At 29.1% G+C, this 19,495-nt stretch overlaps 1 protein-coding gene across 1 annotated transcript in view; it reads left to right on the forward strand.

The window, feature by feature from the left end:
• Positions 1-387: 387 nt before the first annotated feature.
• The window catches only part of LOC123300017 (G-protein coupled receptor moody-like), a 172,146-nt gene continuing 153,038 nt past the window's right edge, over positions 388-19,495 (forward strand). Inside the window, exon 1 of the mRNA XM_044882474.1 lies at positions 388-593. Within this exon, the coding sequence (XP_044738409.1) occupies positions 414-593 (180 nt within the window). The 5' untranslated portion in view covers positions 388-413. The remainder of the gene's footprint in view (positions 594-19,495) is intronic.

Genomic DNA, 19,495 nt, shown 5'->3' on the forward strand with positions numbered 1-19,495 from the left:
CAGTCGCGTCTCAACGTCCTATAAGTGTATTTATTAATGTGTGCGGTGGTTTAGTAAGTGTGGAATGGTTGAATACGACGCGGACGGCCTGTCGTCACTCCATGTGCTTCGTCTAGTTCTTCTCAGTGTTCATCATGAATCAAGTGATAAAATTGTTGACAACATGGAAGAATAAACATCAAAAACAAATCACTTAAAATTATGTAAAAATAATTTATTAATATCAAAAAAAAACAAAGTTACCCCAAAAAAATAAACTTTAAACCAAAAATGTGCAATAATTTAAAAAATACATAAAAAAACTGTGATCGTAAAAAAATTCCAAAGAAATAAAAAAATTATTAATAATGAATTTATGTAATTAAAAATCTATTTATTAAATTATAATCAACGTGAAGTAATTACCAAAAAAAATGACGTTTTTAAATCGAAGTTTATATGAGTTGCAAAGGGAGGAAGATTTCCATCAGGAATTATTTCCTGGTTATCCACAGGCATTGTTACGTATTGCAGCGTTATGTTGTATTATGTTTATGTTTATTGGAATACCAGGGAATTTAATTACGATTATTGCATTGTTTAAGTACAAAAAAGTGAGTATTGCGATATATTTTAATTTTTATTTTATTTCTGCCATAATTTACCAAGTTATCAAATTAAAAAATGCTATCCTAGCTATAAAATTTACAACATGATACAAAAGTCTTTTCAACAGTCTAATAAACATCTTGGGACATTTGCTGCCCACTTGCGGACAGGGGAACAGTGGGTGTAATTAAAAGACTCTTTAATAAGAATCTTAAAAAGAGTATTAAGGTTTTTCTGAAAATGATTCTAATTTTCTTTTATCTGTTGAATGTCAAAAATATTCCCGACCAGATTACTTCGTCCAAACCAGAGTGTCTTACAAAATGAGTGGAATTTTCCATTCCAGAACGTACTGTCAATTTTTAATCTCAGTTCCAAGAAACATAAATTGACTTTCCATCCGAAGATTCACGCCAGTCGCTGAAGTGTATTTTGTATTTTGTAAGATAGATACAATTCTTGTGTCATCCTTAAAACTAGATTAAGTCCTTAAAACTAGCCAAACTTTCAGTGGTTTATGAAGAAACGTGTTAGTTACTGCAATTCATTTCTCGTAGAAGACTGCAACTGGACCAAAATTGGTTCAGGTCGGACAGAAAATCGTAACCGTCTCTTGGAGTTCTTGAGAAATTCGTTTTATAATTATTCCAAATTCGTTACTCGCTCCGAGGTACCTTGCATACTCCGGATACCAGGTACCTGGTGTTTGATTTTGTCGCGATACCAGATATCTCGGAGACTAATTTTGACGCGATATTCGTGTTTCAGAGACTCCGAAAATGGCCGAGTAACAAGCTTAGAATCTTGTTCATCAATATTAACCAAATTGTGAATTTAGTACCTGTGTTTACCGCCAATTTAAATAACAATTATAAAATGCATATGATTTATGTAAATTGAATAACTCTAACGAATCGAATGCAGAAAATCGCATTCAAATCCAATGTTCAAATTTTTCGAACTTTGACTGTTTTTCGTGACATGTAATCTACCGAGATTTTGATCCCATCTCTCAAGACAATATGTTAACTTAATTTTAATGTAAATTTTTACAGAAATGCTTCTAATTCAACAATTTTCTGCGTGAAAAATTTTATTTTCGTACCTTGAAAAGTGTTAAATTTTCGTGTTGTAGAGTTGAATGGTGTATTTTTATCAAAATTATTATTTGATTTTCATTAATTACATGTTTTTCTTCATACGTGAAATCAACCAAAAATTTTCCGAAAAAAAAAATTTATTTATATATATTTTGTTGCTGAAATATCAAGGTCGAATAGTTATCTGAACCGAATATACAGACAGTATGTTTTTTCTATATATATTTTTTATTTATGCTATCAATAAATTTTTACTGTCTTTCCGGTTTCAACCGATACAAAAGATCTTAAATAATAATACAGAAAAAAAGTTGTTTCTCGTTCGCTGTACATAAAATAAAAATTATATAGTGAAAAAAAGCTTCTTTTTTTTTTTGAATTTTACAAATAAAGCGTAAACATACTTTTTTTGTAAAAAAAAGTTCCAACAGAAAAAAGTTTTCATAAAGATTATTTCTAAATAAAATCTGTCAAAAATGATTCATGCGCATACTATGTATTTTACCTCCTTGGTGGGTAATTTTATTTGAATACACAATTTCATACAGACTGTCGTTCATTGGAAACTTTATGTCGGTTTTTTATGGAAAATTTATTAGCTGGAAGGCAGGTGAAATGAAAAATCAAAAGTTGTCGAATTTCATAAAGCAGTTAACGCAACCGCTCTCGGGTACAAGACGTACTTCATTCCTACTTAATTCAACATGAAAAATTTTTGCAGGATTCCGTTTAAAAAACATGCTCCTGAACGTAAAAATGCAGATTGTCGGTGGGTAACCCGGTATGATATGGTTAAAAGAATTTTTTTTAAACCGAATCGCTTCGGAAAAAATTTTACCATATAATTGGGGTCGAAATTAACAAAAAATGTTAAAGTTTTGTGGAGTATAAAATTCGTGAAATTTGAAAAAACACGATTTTTACGATTTTCATCCCTCAAAAAGTGTATAAAAACTTGTAATAAAGCTTACACAGTAATATCCCGCAAAATTTTTAAGCCTAATTGCATTTTAAGTGCTTGACTGTTAATTCTTAAGAGGGCGCGTGAAACCACCCAAAAACAACGATGCCTTTTTTATGAAAGTCCTCCCAATACTGATATATTTTTCTTGAATCCGAATGCATATTTTATTAAACTTGTAGCATATTGTGTATGTGCAAAGTTTTTCTCAGCTAATTTTTTTTGAATATCTTTAATGAAGTTGCAATTCTTAATGAATTTTTTGTCGATAAACAAGTATTAAGGAAGCTCTCTCGTAAACTCATTAGAAATTTCATTTCATGTACATGAAATTTATCAAGGTATGTTCAGTTTAGTCATAAGTTTGTATCTCTTAAACAATATTGATGCTTTGAACAAAATTTTGGTATAGGTGTTTATAAAATCATTTTGGATCTTACGGATCCAAAACCCAATTGACCTTGGTTCCTCATTAGCCTTAGCTTTAACATCCATAAAAATTTCATCTTGATGTCTCTTTGTTTTTGAGTTATCATGGCGACAGACAATCGGGCAGATAGACAGAAAACCATTTGGTACTATATTATTCATAATTTATTATCAATAAATTTTTTGCTCGGAAACGTATCAATAATCATCATTTGATTTAAAAATAGAGAGAGGTGTCTTTGGTACCCGGTAGGAATTATCTGTTCTTCGTTATAATTAATATTTCAAGATAATTACTCTTAATATTTTGAGATGATAAACTTTAAAGTCTAGTACCTACCGCCAAGATACAAAAATGTATGCCAAAAAGTAAAGATTGATGCACTGGCTCTTTAAAATAGTCCATGATAAATACGAATAATAGTCACAGAACGTTTTGTTAAACAAATTCTCAAAAAGTTTTACTGAACTGAAAATTTTTATTCACATGATTACATTTACTAGATTTAAAATTATTAAAATTGAAAAATAAAACTATGCGAGACGGTTCATAAAATCAAATTTTAATAGAAAAATATGATTTTACGAATGAACTACCTTAAATCGTTTAGAAATAATAATTTTTTCGTTTGAATAAAGAATTTATATTCTTAACCATATGTTTATTGTCTGAGTACATAAAACAATCTTCACATTTATGGTAGAAAAAAACTTATATTTATAGTAAAAATAATACAAGAAAAAATATAGAATATGAACTCTGTTGCATTCACCACCGCTTTTATATTATTAAAATAGTAGCGACTAGCTACTAACTAGCGAGTAGCGACACAACACAATAATAAGAATGCCCTCACGCGACCTTCGTTTATTTATATTAGATCGCTAGTTTTTATGTAATTTAATATGTCTGAGAATTCGTAATAATATTAATAATGCATTTATCGTATTAATTTTGTTAGTTTTTTTTCGTTTTAGTAAGAAAAAAAGAGGTTTTTTTTTGGTAATATTTATTTTTCTTTAAGAAATTTTGTTTGAATATTTACGAATATGTAATGCAATTTAGTCTCTCTTACGTACGATAACCAGTTAAAATTGTAAAGGTCATGCTAATAGTTCCTTTAAGTTAAAAATTCGTGGCACAAAAGCTGCGTTAGCTAAGCGAAGTCCCTCTTGAGAAATTGAATAGAAAACACTTTTTTTTAAAATTATTTTTATTTCGAAAACAAAGTGCTTAGAGAAAAAACACAAGTGTACTTTTTTGCTTAAAACTTATCAAAAAATGCAAAAGTATTTTTTTTATTTTGTAAAATTCATAATTTTGTACTTTGCCCCCCTCCACCGTTTGTTTTCTGTCGATTTTTCTCATTAACGAATTTGACCTTTCTGGAAACCAAATTTTATTCAAATCGGACCTAAATTGCGACCGCTAGAAGGGGTACAGATACATAAATGGATAGATACGTATGTAAACGATGGTCATTTTTGACATCTATTAGGTAGGATCGATGATCATTTGAAGAAATTTGTTCAAAATTCCATCATCGATACAAATGCAACAGCTCTATTTTCTTCGGAGGACACCCGGTAGGAACTATGTTATATTTGTTTAAAAAAATGTCTATTGGATGAATTTTGATCTGGCGACCTTCTACATGAGAAACGGGTGCGTTAACCACAAGACCATGGGCGCACTTTGAATATTATTAAAATTTCAAAATAATAATCTTTTAAAAAAGTGTCAGTCGATGTCGGATCCTTTTTTTATCTAGACTCATGAGTGAAACGCACGTAAGGAACCTAGTTTCAAAATAAGATTGAAGTAAACGCGTTTTATTTGGCTATTGATTGATAACAAGTAAATATTTCTTGAGTCAACTGATAAGGTTCTTTGCGTATTGTTTTTTCGTTTATTTTTCCAGAATTCACCCAATTGTCGAATAAAAAGCTTTGAAAAACTATCGGAATTACATCTCTATACAGTTGCTTCTCATTGGCGAAGCTCAAATTTTCCTTTCAGTTCGTTTACTGAATTTTAGTCTTTTTAACCTAAGGAAAAACCAATATGACTAAATTAGAATAATATATTTGAACAGTTAAATGAAGTAAATCATTAATTTTAAATTATTTTAAAAAATAAAATTAATTTTCAAGCAAACACCCATAAATCGAATTTTCAGAAATTAATTGACGTCACAGTTCAATATTTATAACTTGAATATATTAATATGGTTTCTCGATAATCTGTACCACAACTTTTTTACGGGCTCTGCAGGAAATGACTGTGGTTTTATGTAACATAAAAATATACGTAGTTAATTTTTTAAGAAATATTAATCAGTAGTGACCTAATTTAATAGAAAACTGTTTGAATCCTAATAAATATTATCCGATGTCTCCTAATTTATAATTTCGAAAAATATGCATTTCCTTCGGTCAAGAATACCTTTACTTCGATAAAAATTTTGGAAAATTCTGACGATTGGCTCAAGGGCTGTACAGGGAGGAAAAAACAGAAATTTTTGGTCTAACATTTCATAAATATAACAGTAATTTGCTCTTAACCAATACTCGTTGCCAACTAAGTCAGTTCAGTTCACATATAGGATATATTCCTGTTAACTAACGTTAGATTTGGGAACCATTTTAAATAAAGATTTACTACCTTTCGAATTATTTATCACACTTGATAAAGAAGGTATTTAACATTGAGAAATTTATTTTGTTACGTCACATAAAAGATTGTAAAGTTCTTGAAATTTGTTTACTTACTGTGATAGAATTCAAATGAGTCAGTTTTGTAGATAACAAATATGAATAATTATCAGGAGTTGACTTCTTATCATTTCGGGGAATTGATTTTATGCAGGTAAAGGGACGTTATATTCAAAACAAATTGAAAAAATGCATTTTTAGAACGTGAAAACTTTATTTTTTTATCGCATCTTATAGGTGAGGCCATTAAATATTAAACCTCCGATCTGCGTTCGGATGGATAGTTTGACAAACGGTTTTTTTGCATTAAATTCATAAAGGCATTTGGAAAAATTGTTAAAATCATCTGTCTAGAAAAGATCATATTGCATTTGTGCGTAAAAATGCATTTTCTAACCCCCGTGCAGAAAGTGTCAAATTTCGCCGCGCTGTGGAAAACGAAGTTGTCGCTTTTCGCCTCTGTCGGGAAGAGAAATAGTATACACACCACGGGAGCAAATAAAGAATGCCTCAGATCTTATGTTTATTACCCTCGGCTTCGTCTCGGACAATGAACATGGATCTGAGTCATTCATTACTTTTGCTCCTTAAATGTGTAATATACTATTTTTTGAATGCATATTTTCCATCTGCCAAAAAAAGTTACTTTTTTGGTAAAAAGTCAACAATATGATCCAAATTTTTGCACTCGAGGGTTTTTGGGGCCGTTGATTACGATTATGACGGTTAGAAGGTTGTGGGGCGTTCTTCTCCGAGAATTATGTTTTAAATTCATTCAAAGTATATGAAAATAATTACTTGGTAGGTTTTTTACGGCGCTGACTACAACTATGGTGATCTAAAAGTCGGCAAACAAATCTAGAACGCAAGGTACTCTGGTCGAGAGTTCTGTCTTAATTATTTTTATCAATAAAAAATCATCACTCGAAGGATTTTTGATGTCGCTGATCACTAGTCGACAACGGGGGAAGAGGCAAACTTTACAGTTAAATAGATAAAAGGAAGGTTTCTTGGTGCATCGGTAAGCTTTTCGACCATCAGAGGCTTGATCAGTGACCCCGAGAATCCCCCCGAGTAATAATTGATAATTCCATTCGATGAGCTTTCTCCCAAGCACTCTGATCCCCAGGTGCATCGGCGAACTGCGTGTGGAGGCTTTGACTTTTTTTGTGTTAATTTGCTTCACCTTTTATTCAAATAATAATAATAGATAATTTTTAAATAATTTGATGTCTGATGTCTAATTTTAACTTATTTTCTCTGAACATTTAATTTAGCTCACGCAAATTATTTCAATTCATTAAAAACATTTTTTTTTACATTAATTAATATTGTAAAGTCAATTATGTTAACTAGTAATTTAAAATTAGCAATGCGTGTAATTTGTAAATGCATTAATTATATTGTTAAATGATGATGAATAGAATTCATATTAAACAAAGCAAATATACAGTGTGATCATTTCAAAAGTGTCCACTCTTAAAGCTCTTGATGTGATAATTGTTTTGAGTGAAAACACGTCGATTTAGGTATCGGCGAAGTTGAAAAATGTACTGTGAAAATTTTAGGTTTCATTCCTTCACTCCCGCCCACCTCAACTTTGAAATTTCAATTGACATTTAATAGGGCATAAAATTCTTTCTTTAACCATGATAAAAAAAAATTGAAATCGATCGGTTGGTTCTTAAGATAGACTACACAGAAGATGGAGGGTATGAATTCAATCTTCTGGAAGATTTTAAGAATCTATCGATCGATTTAATTTTTTTTTCATGGTAAAAGAGAGAATTTTATGCCTTTTCAAATGATGTATAACAAAGTAGGCGGTGCCATTTGGTATTTCTAAGTTGCGAGTGGCTAGGGGCGAAGAGGTGCAATTTAAAATTCTCTGGGTACTATTTTTGAACTTTCCCCTTGATATCTAAATCGACGTGTTTTCACTCAAAAAAATAATAACATCAGGTTAAAAGTTATTAAGGGTGGATACTTTTGAAATGATCACACTGTATAATAATTATATAAGCATTAAAATAATTCCTCAATAACGAAATATACTTAGGCATTAGATATAATTGCCTTGTTACAATTACCTCTCATCTTTCTCATTCATCCATGCTTCGTAGCTTCTGTCGATGATCTCTCGTTAATACGATTAAGAAGGAATTATTGTTAAATCGCTGGGTACAGAAAAAAGCTGATGTGATATATAAAAAAGTATATGCGTTATGTCTAGTGTGTACAATAATGCCGAAATTCAAAGTTTGATGTGTATATATTGATAGCGGAATTCAGCGAAATGACGAATTAAATGGAAGCCTACACCGTGTAATCATTACAAATATATGTAATGCATTGTATATAATAATAATTATATAATTACATATTTTATTATTAGTATCACAATAAATAAATAAGTCTGACATCATATATTTTTTTATATAACAATATGTCCACACCCTAGTTTTACACAAAAATAAAATGTATTATGTCTGTTCTGTGTGCAACTAAATATTTCAATTGAAATTATTATCTAAATTGGTTATTTTTTTGTTATTAAATGCAACTTAATCATATAAATTATTGGGGCATTTTATAAGGGCCGTATTTAGGATAATTATTGTATCGTTATAAATTTGATATTGAAAGCTAGGAGTCAAAAAATCTTTTCTTGTAATAAAACTGGAATGCAGTTTTAGATTATGATTTTTTTCTTATTAGAAGTCGAAAAAATATTATAAAAATTTGTGTGTGTAAAGGTTTCTATAATTTTGATTATAAAGTGTGTCGGAAAATGTATCCAACATATCGAGTTATCAAGTAAGCGAGTCACCTGGTATTCAAAATCGAGCCTGTTTCGAAAAAAATTGCGAATGTCTGAAAATACTTTCCCAAGAGGTAATTTTGGGCGCTGAGTTTTTGGGTCAGTTTGTTCTTCGAGGTGAGGAAAAATGATATGGCCATTTTTAAGTGCAAAATTTGAATTGAACATGGAAATTTCGGTTTTCTTGAGTCTAGCTTTGAACAGAAGGGACAGATCAAAAAAGTTTTTAGCCAAAAGTTATAGCTAGAGTACATACGCACAATTTTTCGCCAAATAAAGGTTATGGAGCCCAGATATGCCCATTTTTGTGGTTTTTTTGAATGATTTTTTTTTTTTTTGAATAGGTTGACTCTAAAAATAAAATGTATGTCGAGAAAGATAGTGAGTGGTTGTTTCATCTCGTTTTGGTGTTTTTGAACAGCGCCACTTCCGGTGTTAAACTCAACAATTTCATAAAAATCGTAATCGTTTTTAGGCTAAAAAATGCAGTAATTTAAAAAAATCAAAATAGGTCTTGTAGAATATAATGTTATTTTCAGGCATTCGCAAAAAAAAATCAACAAAACCTACCTGAAAAAGTTTTTACGTTATCAAGGTTGTAAGTTATCGAAGCTCCACTGTACCAAGAAAGGAGGAATTAAAGGGAAAAACAGGATAGGTTTCAAAAAAGTAGATTTTCATTTTATTTTGTAACAAATTAATTTCCTGTGTCAACAATAAAAAAAGGAAATTTAGGAAAATTAATCAAAAATATTTTCGAAAAAAGATTAAATCAAAAACTTAAATTTTTATCAAATGGCACATACAAATACCCATATTTCATTTCATACGACACCAAAAGAAAATACCGATACATTTGAAATACATTTTGGCACGAGTATATAACACCGCCCATTTACATAAATGATGCGTTAGAAAATCACAACCCGAAAATTTGTGTGTACAATTTAAATGACAATAGTTGGGTAGGTCTCTCTAAATTACTTTTTGTGTAATTTTTCTGTATCAATATATAAACATCACGGAAATACAAAAAAAAGAATTCATGTATCAAGGCTTTTGATAGATAAAAAATACATTTAGTGTATGACTCAGTATATAACACTGATTTGTTTACAAACTCATTATGGTTTTAGTTAACTTTAGAACTAATCGAATGGCTGGTTATTTTTTTGTGTTCATTTTAATTTTTAATGGTGTATTTATTTGAGTGCATTCACTTCAATCAAATCCATGACAGTTATGACTCATTTATTACCGTATGTCCCAAATTAGAATCAACTAATTACCCATTTTAAAACAACCAAGTCATTCTTCTCAAATTCAGCATGCTTATTTAACTGTATTCTTAATTCAAATCTCGATATTATTGGTATTGTGTCAATTATCATTGACCAACACTCCACGTTGCGTCTTTGCCCGCTAAAGTTTTAAATTGTGGGAAGAATCTTGAAACTGAGAGGAGAAATAAAAGCCAGTTTCAGGTGGTTCAAAGTAATGACTAATTTTTATCGAAAACAGCTGATTTTTCTGTCTTAAAACCACGATGCACCTCTGAGGTTTTCCAGTAATTTTCAGCACATACAAATCTTTTAAATGAGTCCTGTCTCGAACTTTTTTACCTGAAGTGGAAAAATATCCGCCAATGGTCAATTTTATCAATTCGCCATTACAGCTCCTTTGGGGTAATTACTTTTTTCATGGTTGCAAACATCGTAGTAATGTTGCAAGCATCGTTTCTATCATCAGTAGTTTTTAGTCTGTGTTGTTTCCCTGTACATGTGAAGAAGGCTTCCTACATACCATCGCACTTTTGTGGTATGATGAGTTTTGGTATCTGGAGTATCGAAAACAAATTAATAACAATGACCCTTCAATGCACCAGAAAATTGACCTGAATACATGCTAGATCTGAAGAGCTAGAAACAGTAAGTAGTGTTTTTTTATATCGCATCTACTCCAGAAGATGGGGAAGTCTCTGCGGATATTGAAAGTTTTACTTGAGATTTACTGTTTGGAAGATTTGAAACTAATACAATTTCATGCTCATTATTTCGATCAGTTTTCCAGTAATCCGACATTATAAATCACCATCTAAATCAAGCTTCTACACAGTTACAAATTCATGGCGTTTACTACAAAGCTAGTATGGTATAGACACAGATACATATAGTATCCATATTTAGTAGAATAGCAGTATTGAATATGGTTATCCACCAGAAGTATGGGCCTGGCGCCCATGCTGCATTAACTAGTTCCCCATATCCGTTGCTAATGTTATTATCCCTCAATTCATATAAAATTTAAACAGACAACGATAACGAATTTTTTCGTTATAATTAGTAAATTCCACTACAAATGATATTTTTTTGACGTACATATTTCTTCGCCATCTAATTATTTTGTTCTAGTCCTATTTACATATTTACTTAAATGTTTTGTAGATGGATGAATGAACGTAAAGTTTACAAAACAATTAAAAATCCTTCATTCTGTTACATACTGTACATATAATTGATGTATTCATTAAACTGATTGAAATAGATAAATATGAATAAAGATTGTTTTGACAAAGATAAATATATAACAGTAATAATAATAATAATCATAATAATATTCATATGATGATAAAAATGACTTAAATACATGTAATATAATGTTATATATAAACAAATTAATATTTGGAGACGAACGGAGCCGAGCTGAGCTGGCTGGATTAAACATATGCTATTTAAATTATCATTATTATTAATATTAATATTATTATTATTTAAAAAATGTTTTTTTGTTTTTATTTTATTTGTTTCTTCTGTGAACTTAAATGTTTTATTAATTAAAAATGCTTTATTATTTTATTGTATTTAAATAATAATTGACCTAAAAGTTCATGACATCGATGTAACTATTTTGTTCGGAATTAATTTTAATTTATTTGTGTTTTTTTCAATTTAAAATAATTGTTTTTTTTTTTTAAACTTTTTTTCCGTTTACAATTACAAACCTCGCCTGGAATTCTTTTGTTTCTTTCTGATACTGATAGAAAATTTTCCTGAATATGTCATAACTTGGAAACTGTCAACTGATAGATAAATGTTAGCGATTTTCAATAAATTTGCCACATTATCGATAAAAATGTAAAAGTAGACTTGATACCATAACGAAATTTGAAAGTGAAATTAAAATTGATTAAAAAACGAAGATGTTATAAGTTATAAGCATTCAAAGATTGTTTCCCGTCTCTTTCTCACCAAATAGAGTTTTATATGTAATCTCTATGGCGACACTCAACAATGACGTCACTTTTATAGTATCTTCCTTTTTTTGTTTAATTAGGATTTTAAACGTTCATATTTTGCGAACTTTTAAAGATTTTCAAAAACCAACTTCACTTTTTTGCCCGTGCAGTAAGAATTCTTCACGTGAAGTGATACAAAAAATTTAGTCATCATCCCAATTATTATATCTAGGCTAAAAAATAGTATCAATTACCTCCAATCTTGGAGAAACTGCCTGTATACAAAAAATTGGAGCCCAAAGGTTCGATTTTGTTGGGTTAGTTCATAATTTAATCGTGATATCAGCCTATATTTTAAAGATATCATCAAAATAATACGAGTCTTATATTTTTTGGATCTAATTTAACTAGGGTTCATCAAAAATCGCCTCAATGGCTATAAAGGTGCTAAAAAATTTTAGTTTCACACTTTCAAAACATACTTTGGTACTTTTTGGTTAAGGATGATGCAGTAAAATGTTTATGGTGATTTGTAATCAAAAAAAAAATTTTCATTATCTATTGGAAGTGAATTTTTTATTAATTCCATATTAAAATTTGCCAATATCTTCATTAACCCGACCCTGTAATTTTTATTAATACCTAAAATATTATGCATTAAAATTTGTCAATAAAAATAAAATTTTGATATTTGTCTATTCACCCCTCTAGGAATTTAAAAAATTTTTGTTGATTTTAATAAACACACATACAAATACTACAATAAACAGGCTTTTTAATACTATTTATTTATTCAGGTAAAAAAATCGGGATAATATACACGAACACCTTTTATTAAAATTTTTTTTTTTGTCATCAATGTAATAAGGAAGGGTAGCTTCTATTGCAGATGTTCAAAAATCATAAGTTACCTACTTTTTAGTAGAAGTAAAAAAAATTTCACTTTCATACCCATAACGACTTTTTAAATGAAAGTAATCCATTTTTTTTTTGTGGTAAAAATTCTTTTTTTAATAAAACAGCTGTTTTTACAAATATTACAAAAATTTATTAAAAAATGTTAATATCAAAATTTCTTTAAAAAATGCTAGCAAACAGTCGTATGTTTTTTCATCAAAGTAAGAAGATAGATAAGATAGATAGATTATAGGCCTTATGTCAATTTCAATGTATCTTTCGTTAAAATTTGGAAATGTGCCAGTTAATCGATGACAAGATTTTAAATCCAAATTAAAGTCGATTGATAAACATAAAAGATAAATGCAAGTAAAAAAGTAAGTAATTTTTATCTTATCTTATTCTTGCAAAACATCTTTTGATATGTAGTTTCTATGGAAATTGCAGGCTATGACGTCACCAAGTGTTATTTTCCTTTCTTTCTATTTGTACATTTAAATCCTTCACATTTTCGTAGTAATTGATGTTATTCCAAAATTGATTTCACACGATGTTTTGGCTCCATCATAATGAACGTCTTTTGAAGCAATAAAAAAATTTTAGGGCAAAGGCTCATTAACAAGGTAGATTAATAATGTAGTCTTGCACACGAACATTCTAAAATTTATATTATTGTTATAAAATTATCTAGTACTCAAATTGAAACATGGGCAATTTTATCTTATTGGGTCTCAAAAAGGCAATACTGAATTTAGTAGTTAGTTTTCAAAAACACTATTTTGAATTATTTATTATGTAAATCATTAGTAAGAAGAAAACTTCAAGTATACCAATTTTTAAATTTTCTCATTCTATTTTTAAAAGTTTCATATTTTGTAATCATAAAATCTTAATTCTGGTATAAAAACTAACATCTTTATTGTGTTTCTTAAAAACGTACATAATTACTTGTTGTTTATTAATTAAAAAAATTGAGTCGGTCAAGTCAAGAATATATCCATCAACTTCAACGATTCAGTAGAACTGAATCAAAAACTTACTGATACATTCACTCAAAATACCAGTTTATACTCATAAACCATAGTTTTAATGAGTAATTTGCAAGGGTATTACACTAATATTAAAAAATTTTACACTAATATTATAAAGTGGAAACTTTTGATTATTTTTGTTTTTTTGTATGTTTGAAATGGATAAAATCAAAATCTACTGGAATGATTTGAAAAATTATTTCACCAATTTAACGCTACATTATCAGCAAGTAACATGAGCTGTATTTTATGTTCAAAAAATTAAGGTTCCGTACCAAAATTGAAATAATGTAACCCAAGGTGTCAAAAATTTGTTGATAAAAGTCATTATAATGGATAAATTTAAAAACTAAGGGGCCGATTTTAAAAATCATTTCCTTTTTAGAAAGCTACATTATCAGTGAGTAACAGAGGCTGTATTATATTTTCAAAAAAATTAGGGATCCGTACCATAAAAACAAAATTCATGAATTTGTGAACAAAAGGGGGGGGGTACATGAGAGCAAGAGTGAGTTATAACTTTCAGAAGTGAAAGCTATAACGGAGTTGTCTTTGTTTTTAAAGTTGTAATTGCCCATATATACAGTTGAAACCAATTTTTTCTTTCAAGTTCTTTAAAAATTAGCTTCGGAAATTTTCGAGCCTGTTCGTGTACCTTCGTTTTTTCATACAAGTCGTACTCTGTAAATTAAAAATAACTTGTGATAAAAATATATTGAAATTAGTTAAAATGAATTTTATTATTTAGAGTATTTCTCTGCTTTAATATTTTCACTAATCAGACTAGTGAAGTATTTGATGTATGTGCAGAACGCGTGAACAAATCTCTCATTACTCGACTAAAGATTACCGAACGGTTAAACTTTTTTTAGCAATACATTTGATGTAAACATACTCTAATCTAATCTAATTAATAGTAGCTATATCGTATTGTATTTGGTACGGACTCCTAAAAAAACAGAGTGTATTAAAAGTTACAATTCTGTACACAATGTAAGCAAGAAATAGAATACATTTGAGTTTTTTGTTATAAAATTTAAGTAGTTTATATAAAATGCATAAAGCTTGTTTAAAAATTAGCATAAAGAATGTTATTTTTCATACAGTTTTTTAAGTTGTTATGATGCAATTAACAAATAGTTTTCCAACAAAACACCACTTTCCATGAAGTGTTTTTATATACTTTGTGTACGCGTATTAATTTGCTCTAGAATTTCTTATACTGAAAAATTTCTCTCTTCCTAGGCATAGTGAAATGAAAATCTCATTCGAATAAGATCTGGCTTTCGTAAACATCTGATGATTCTATTATTGAATTCTCTAATTACAAAACAAATTTAGCAAATGGTGTTATTTTAATTACAAGAAAAATCCATAAAAAAATAATTAAAATTAAAATAATAAAGCCGTTTTAGCCAAATCTTTTATGGGAAAGAAGAGAGACAGAGAAAAATGATCTAATAAAAATTATATAAAATATTTTAATACCGTATTATATGAATATGTAAAAAAAAATATAATACAAATAAAATTTGTGAAAATAAAAAAAATATACAGTAGATTATTACGGGCATTAAATACAGATTACCACAATAAATTTGCATAAATAGAGACACTGTATGAATACTAGTAGTACTGAACGGCCTTTTTTGTTTTCAATCACTGAGCATTTTTTGAGTAATTAATAATTTTATACCTTCCATACTCTCTTTTTAGTCTTTTTAATCTGTTTCGTTCGCTACTAACACTTGGCATTTGGTTTACATGTAAAAAGGGATGAATATCTCTTTCATTTTGCGATTTAACAAGTTTCTGAGATATCGATTGAAATTGCTTTGGAATATCGCCCATTCAATACGATTGCAGGCAACATATTAAAACGTATACGTCCGATCGTCAACAAGTTTTGTATCATTTGGGTAAGAAATACTAAAATAACAAAAACAAAATAAGACAAGTGAAATTTGTTTCACCGAGATTATATTTATTTGGATGCAAGAAATGGCCTATAAAAGTTCATTTCAAAATCATGTACGTAAAATAAATTATTGATAAGGTCAAAAGTCGCCAAATCTTTTTTTCAAATATTAAGTTTATGATTGTTAGTAAGCGACTTACTCTAACTTTTCTCGGTGAAATATTTCGAAAACTATTGCATTTACGAAAATTTTCTAAAGAACCTTTTTTATATAAAATTAACTTTTGAACAAATTTTATAATAGCTAAACCTGCAATAAACTTTGTTTAGGAAATATTTGAAAAAAAACCTATTTGTGCGACTTCTGACCTTAAGTAAATTTTATTGTTCGCATGATTTGGCAACGAACTTTTCATAGGTCACTTTTTGCATACGAATAAAGATAATCCCGGTGAAAAATCACTGGGCTCGTTTGTTCGGAAATTTGATGAAACTTGATTCATAGAGTATCTTTGACTCAAAAAATACCGGGCTTACTTCTTTTACAATTTCTTTACAATTCTGTGAGTAGTTTTGAGATATCGCCTTAAACCCTGTACGAAAAATCTGAAGATATCTCGAAAAATAGTCACTTAATGGTCCACTTGCCTAGCTGTTAATAATAATGGTTCTGAGAGATCAAATAAAGAAATTACTCCTAAAAATCATCCCTCGTATAGTCCGTCATTCAAAAACTACTCGCCTAATCGTCAAAAGGACCCGATTTTTGTGTTGTTTGTGTGAAAATTACTCTAGATAATGATTTTTGTCTGAATGGGATACATTACAAAATGTTCTCGATTTCTTGAAATTTTCTTAAGGATCCCACATAGAAAAATCGACAAAATCTCAAAAAAAAATTTTTGTTCCTTAAATTTCGTGAAAAGTATCACCCAAAATTATACACGTAATACTTTTATTTTGAAGCGATTCTGAATACATTTCGAATAGTAATCATCTAAATATTAAACTAATTGGAGAGTTATGTTTTTTTGCCTCTTCCTGTATCTGCGCAAGTACAGACCATGTACACTATCTTTACTTTAAATGTAAAAAGTGTTAGTGAATTTATAAACACGTATTCCAATCACTTTTAGAAAGTGAGAGTGCCACCCAGTAGATGAAAATACTAATAATAAAAACATAAACATTTTAAATGAATTATCCAAATGAATTAAGTGTGTGAGCACTATACTTATAACTACACAATGCACTAAAACAACACAGCTAGTGTAGTAGTACACTGAATGTTTAACGACTGTTGTTTTTGTTTATGAATGATTCTGTTGTATATGTTTATATTTTTTTTATATATAAATATCCACAACGACGTTATATTTAGGAGGCGACACGGCAGTCTATCGTCAACAACAACTATACATACAGTTTTAAATGTCTATCGTTAGTACAGTACATGCACATCATCATCACGACTAGGAAAAAAACACTAAAAAAAATGTCCCTATGTTACTATGCTTGCTGCTATGAATAAAATAAACGTATACTGAATCAGAAATCGAATTTGGTTACTGCTTGAAAAAGCAATTTTCTTTACATAATTAAAAATATATATTATTAGAGTGGTCACAAATCGGGATAATCGGAAATTATTGGAGAATTTCATTGTACCGTTAAAACGAGAGGTGTCGTGGGCACCCGGTAGGAACTATGTTCCTTTCGTTAGAAATTATTTATTATTGAATAACAAGCATAATGAAATGGTAATAAAATTGTATTTAATAATTTTTTACAATTTTTTATTTATAAAGTAATAAAAATAAAGAAATCAGATTTTTGAAATTTTATATAAAACGCCATCCTATGAACAATAATCAGTTACCAAAGATCATAAATCATTAATTGTACAGTTTTACTTATTATTGGATAGGTGCTTTTTTTTTGTTACACTATATTTTTTATACCATAGAGATAGCCTCTCAGCCCGTAAACAAATCAGAAACGTGGAATAAGGAATATAGTTCCAAAAAAGTACCGGTTGCAATGCAAAGAAATATTATCTTCTTAACTCAAAAACACAAAACCCAGTTTATTTTGCAACAAGATGATAGTTCTTGAGATATCACCGGAAAACTCTCCGAAATACAATCGTCAAATGCACCCGAATTTTATGTTTTTTAGGTTAAAATTACTATTTGTAAACCGAATTTTATCAAAATCCGAAACAAAAAGTTATTCTCAAATTAGATAAACTCAATAATTAAGACAGTTTTGACTCAAAAATCGTAATCATTCGAATTGAATGCATAGTTTCTGAGATATGAAATCCTACCAACAGCAATTTCTCGGATCGATTTAAGGCAATTTCTTTGAAAAAACTTGTCTAATAGTCAAAAGAACGGAATAAAAAAAAAAATGAATATGTTTCTGTTCTCAGTTATATTTTATCGTCCTATTTATATTTTTTGAAAACTGATATATATTAAAATGTTAGTCCTTCTGTAAATAATTTTCATTTTTGGCTAAATATTTTGCTTCAAAATATTTTTGAACAAATTTTCGAAGTACTTCTAATTTCGTGTATAGCCCCTAACAACCAAACATTTATATTACAATATTGTTATATAAAATATACATTGCTCTAGCTATAGTAGTATCATGAAACGTACGGTTTATTTGGCGCCGAAACTAAATATTCCACTATTAAAAAACCATTAAAATTCTCTTCCCATAAAATTTACTAGTATCGTATTTTTTGTGTGGTATATCTATTTGTTCGTTAAATAGTAACATTTTGTTTAATTTATGAACTGAAAATAGTTTTCAAAACGTGAGTTTTTACTATTCGGATATCCATAAATTTTAAATTTTCAACGATATCAATATTTCACTAGCCATTTGAAATATTTAGTGAGACGGTATAAACTCGACGAAAATATTATATCAAACTTACGTTTATATGGATTGCAAAAGGAGTTTTAGTGTCTCTCTAAAATGTCAGAATTTAAAGCTTTTCAAAACATTATAAATTCATAGTCTATTGAACTGTACACTTGGCTTAGGACGTAGTCATTTTAGAAATGTTTGAAATTTGAGTGGGTTTTGTCAAGTTTATGTCTAGAAACTTTCCCTTTACGAAAATTTTCATAGCTGAAGGTTTCACTTGCAAGGAGGTCTATAAATATTTAATTGCGCTTCAGACTTAAAATTGAAGAAATGTGGGATAATATTTAAATAATTGAATAAAAATGCAAAAATAATTTGGTCAAAAACTCGGAAGCTGAGATATCCGTTGCTCGACAAAATGTCAAACAAAGGGGTGATATAAGTTTGACCGCTATTTGTGTTGGTCTGTGTGTGGCATCGTACCGTCTGAACGGATGAACCGATTTTAATTTTTTGGTTTCATTTGAAAGGTAATTTATCGCAGAGTGTTCTTAGATATATTATATAGTGCGACCTTCAAAATCGTTTGGAAAGGCATGACATATAATTTTAACATATAAATAATTACTATGGAAATGAATGATCAAATAAACCTTTCTCAATTCATTTTGAAAAGTGAAATGGTAAAATAATTAGGTAGTTCAAAACTATTCAAAAGAACAAAGTCAATTCAAATATTTCAATTTCAATTAAAATATTTCCAAAAATTTGTTAGAAAAAATGATAGCTCTCTAAGTATCCTTTTCATCTCATCTGATATCCTTGACCATCACTTTGATATTGATTAAAAAGGAGTATTATAAGTTTTAAGTGTTTATCTATGCGTCTGTGTGTTTCTCAGTGGCATCGTGTCCCCT

This window comes from Chrysoperla carnea, chromosome 1 (assembly GCF_905475395.1).
Source record: "Chrysoperla carnea chromosome 1, inChrCarn1.1, whole genome shotgun sequence".
In the NCBI taxonomy this organism is placed as follows: Eukaryota; Metazoa; Arthropoda; class Insecta; order Neuroptera; family Chrysopidae; genus Chrysoperla; species Chrysoperla carnea.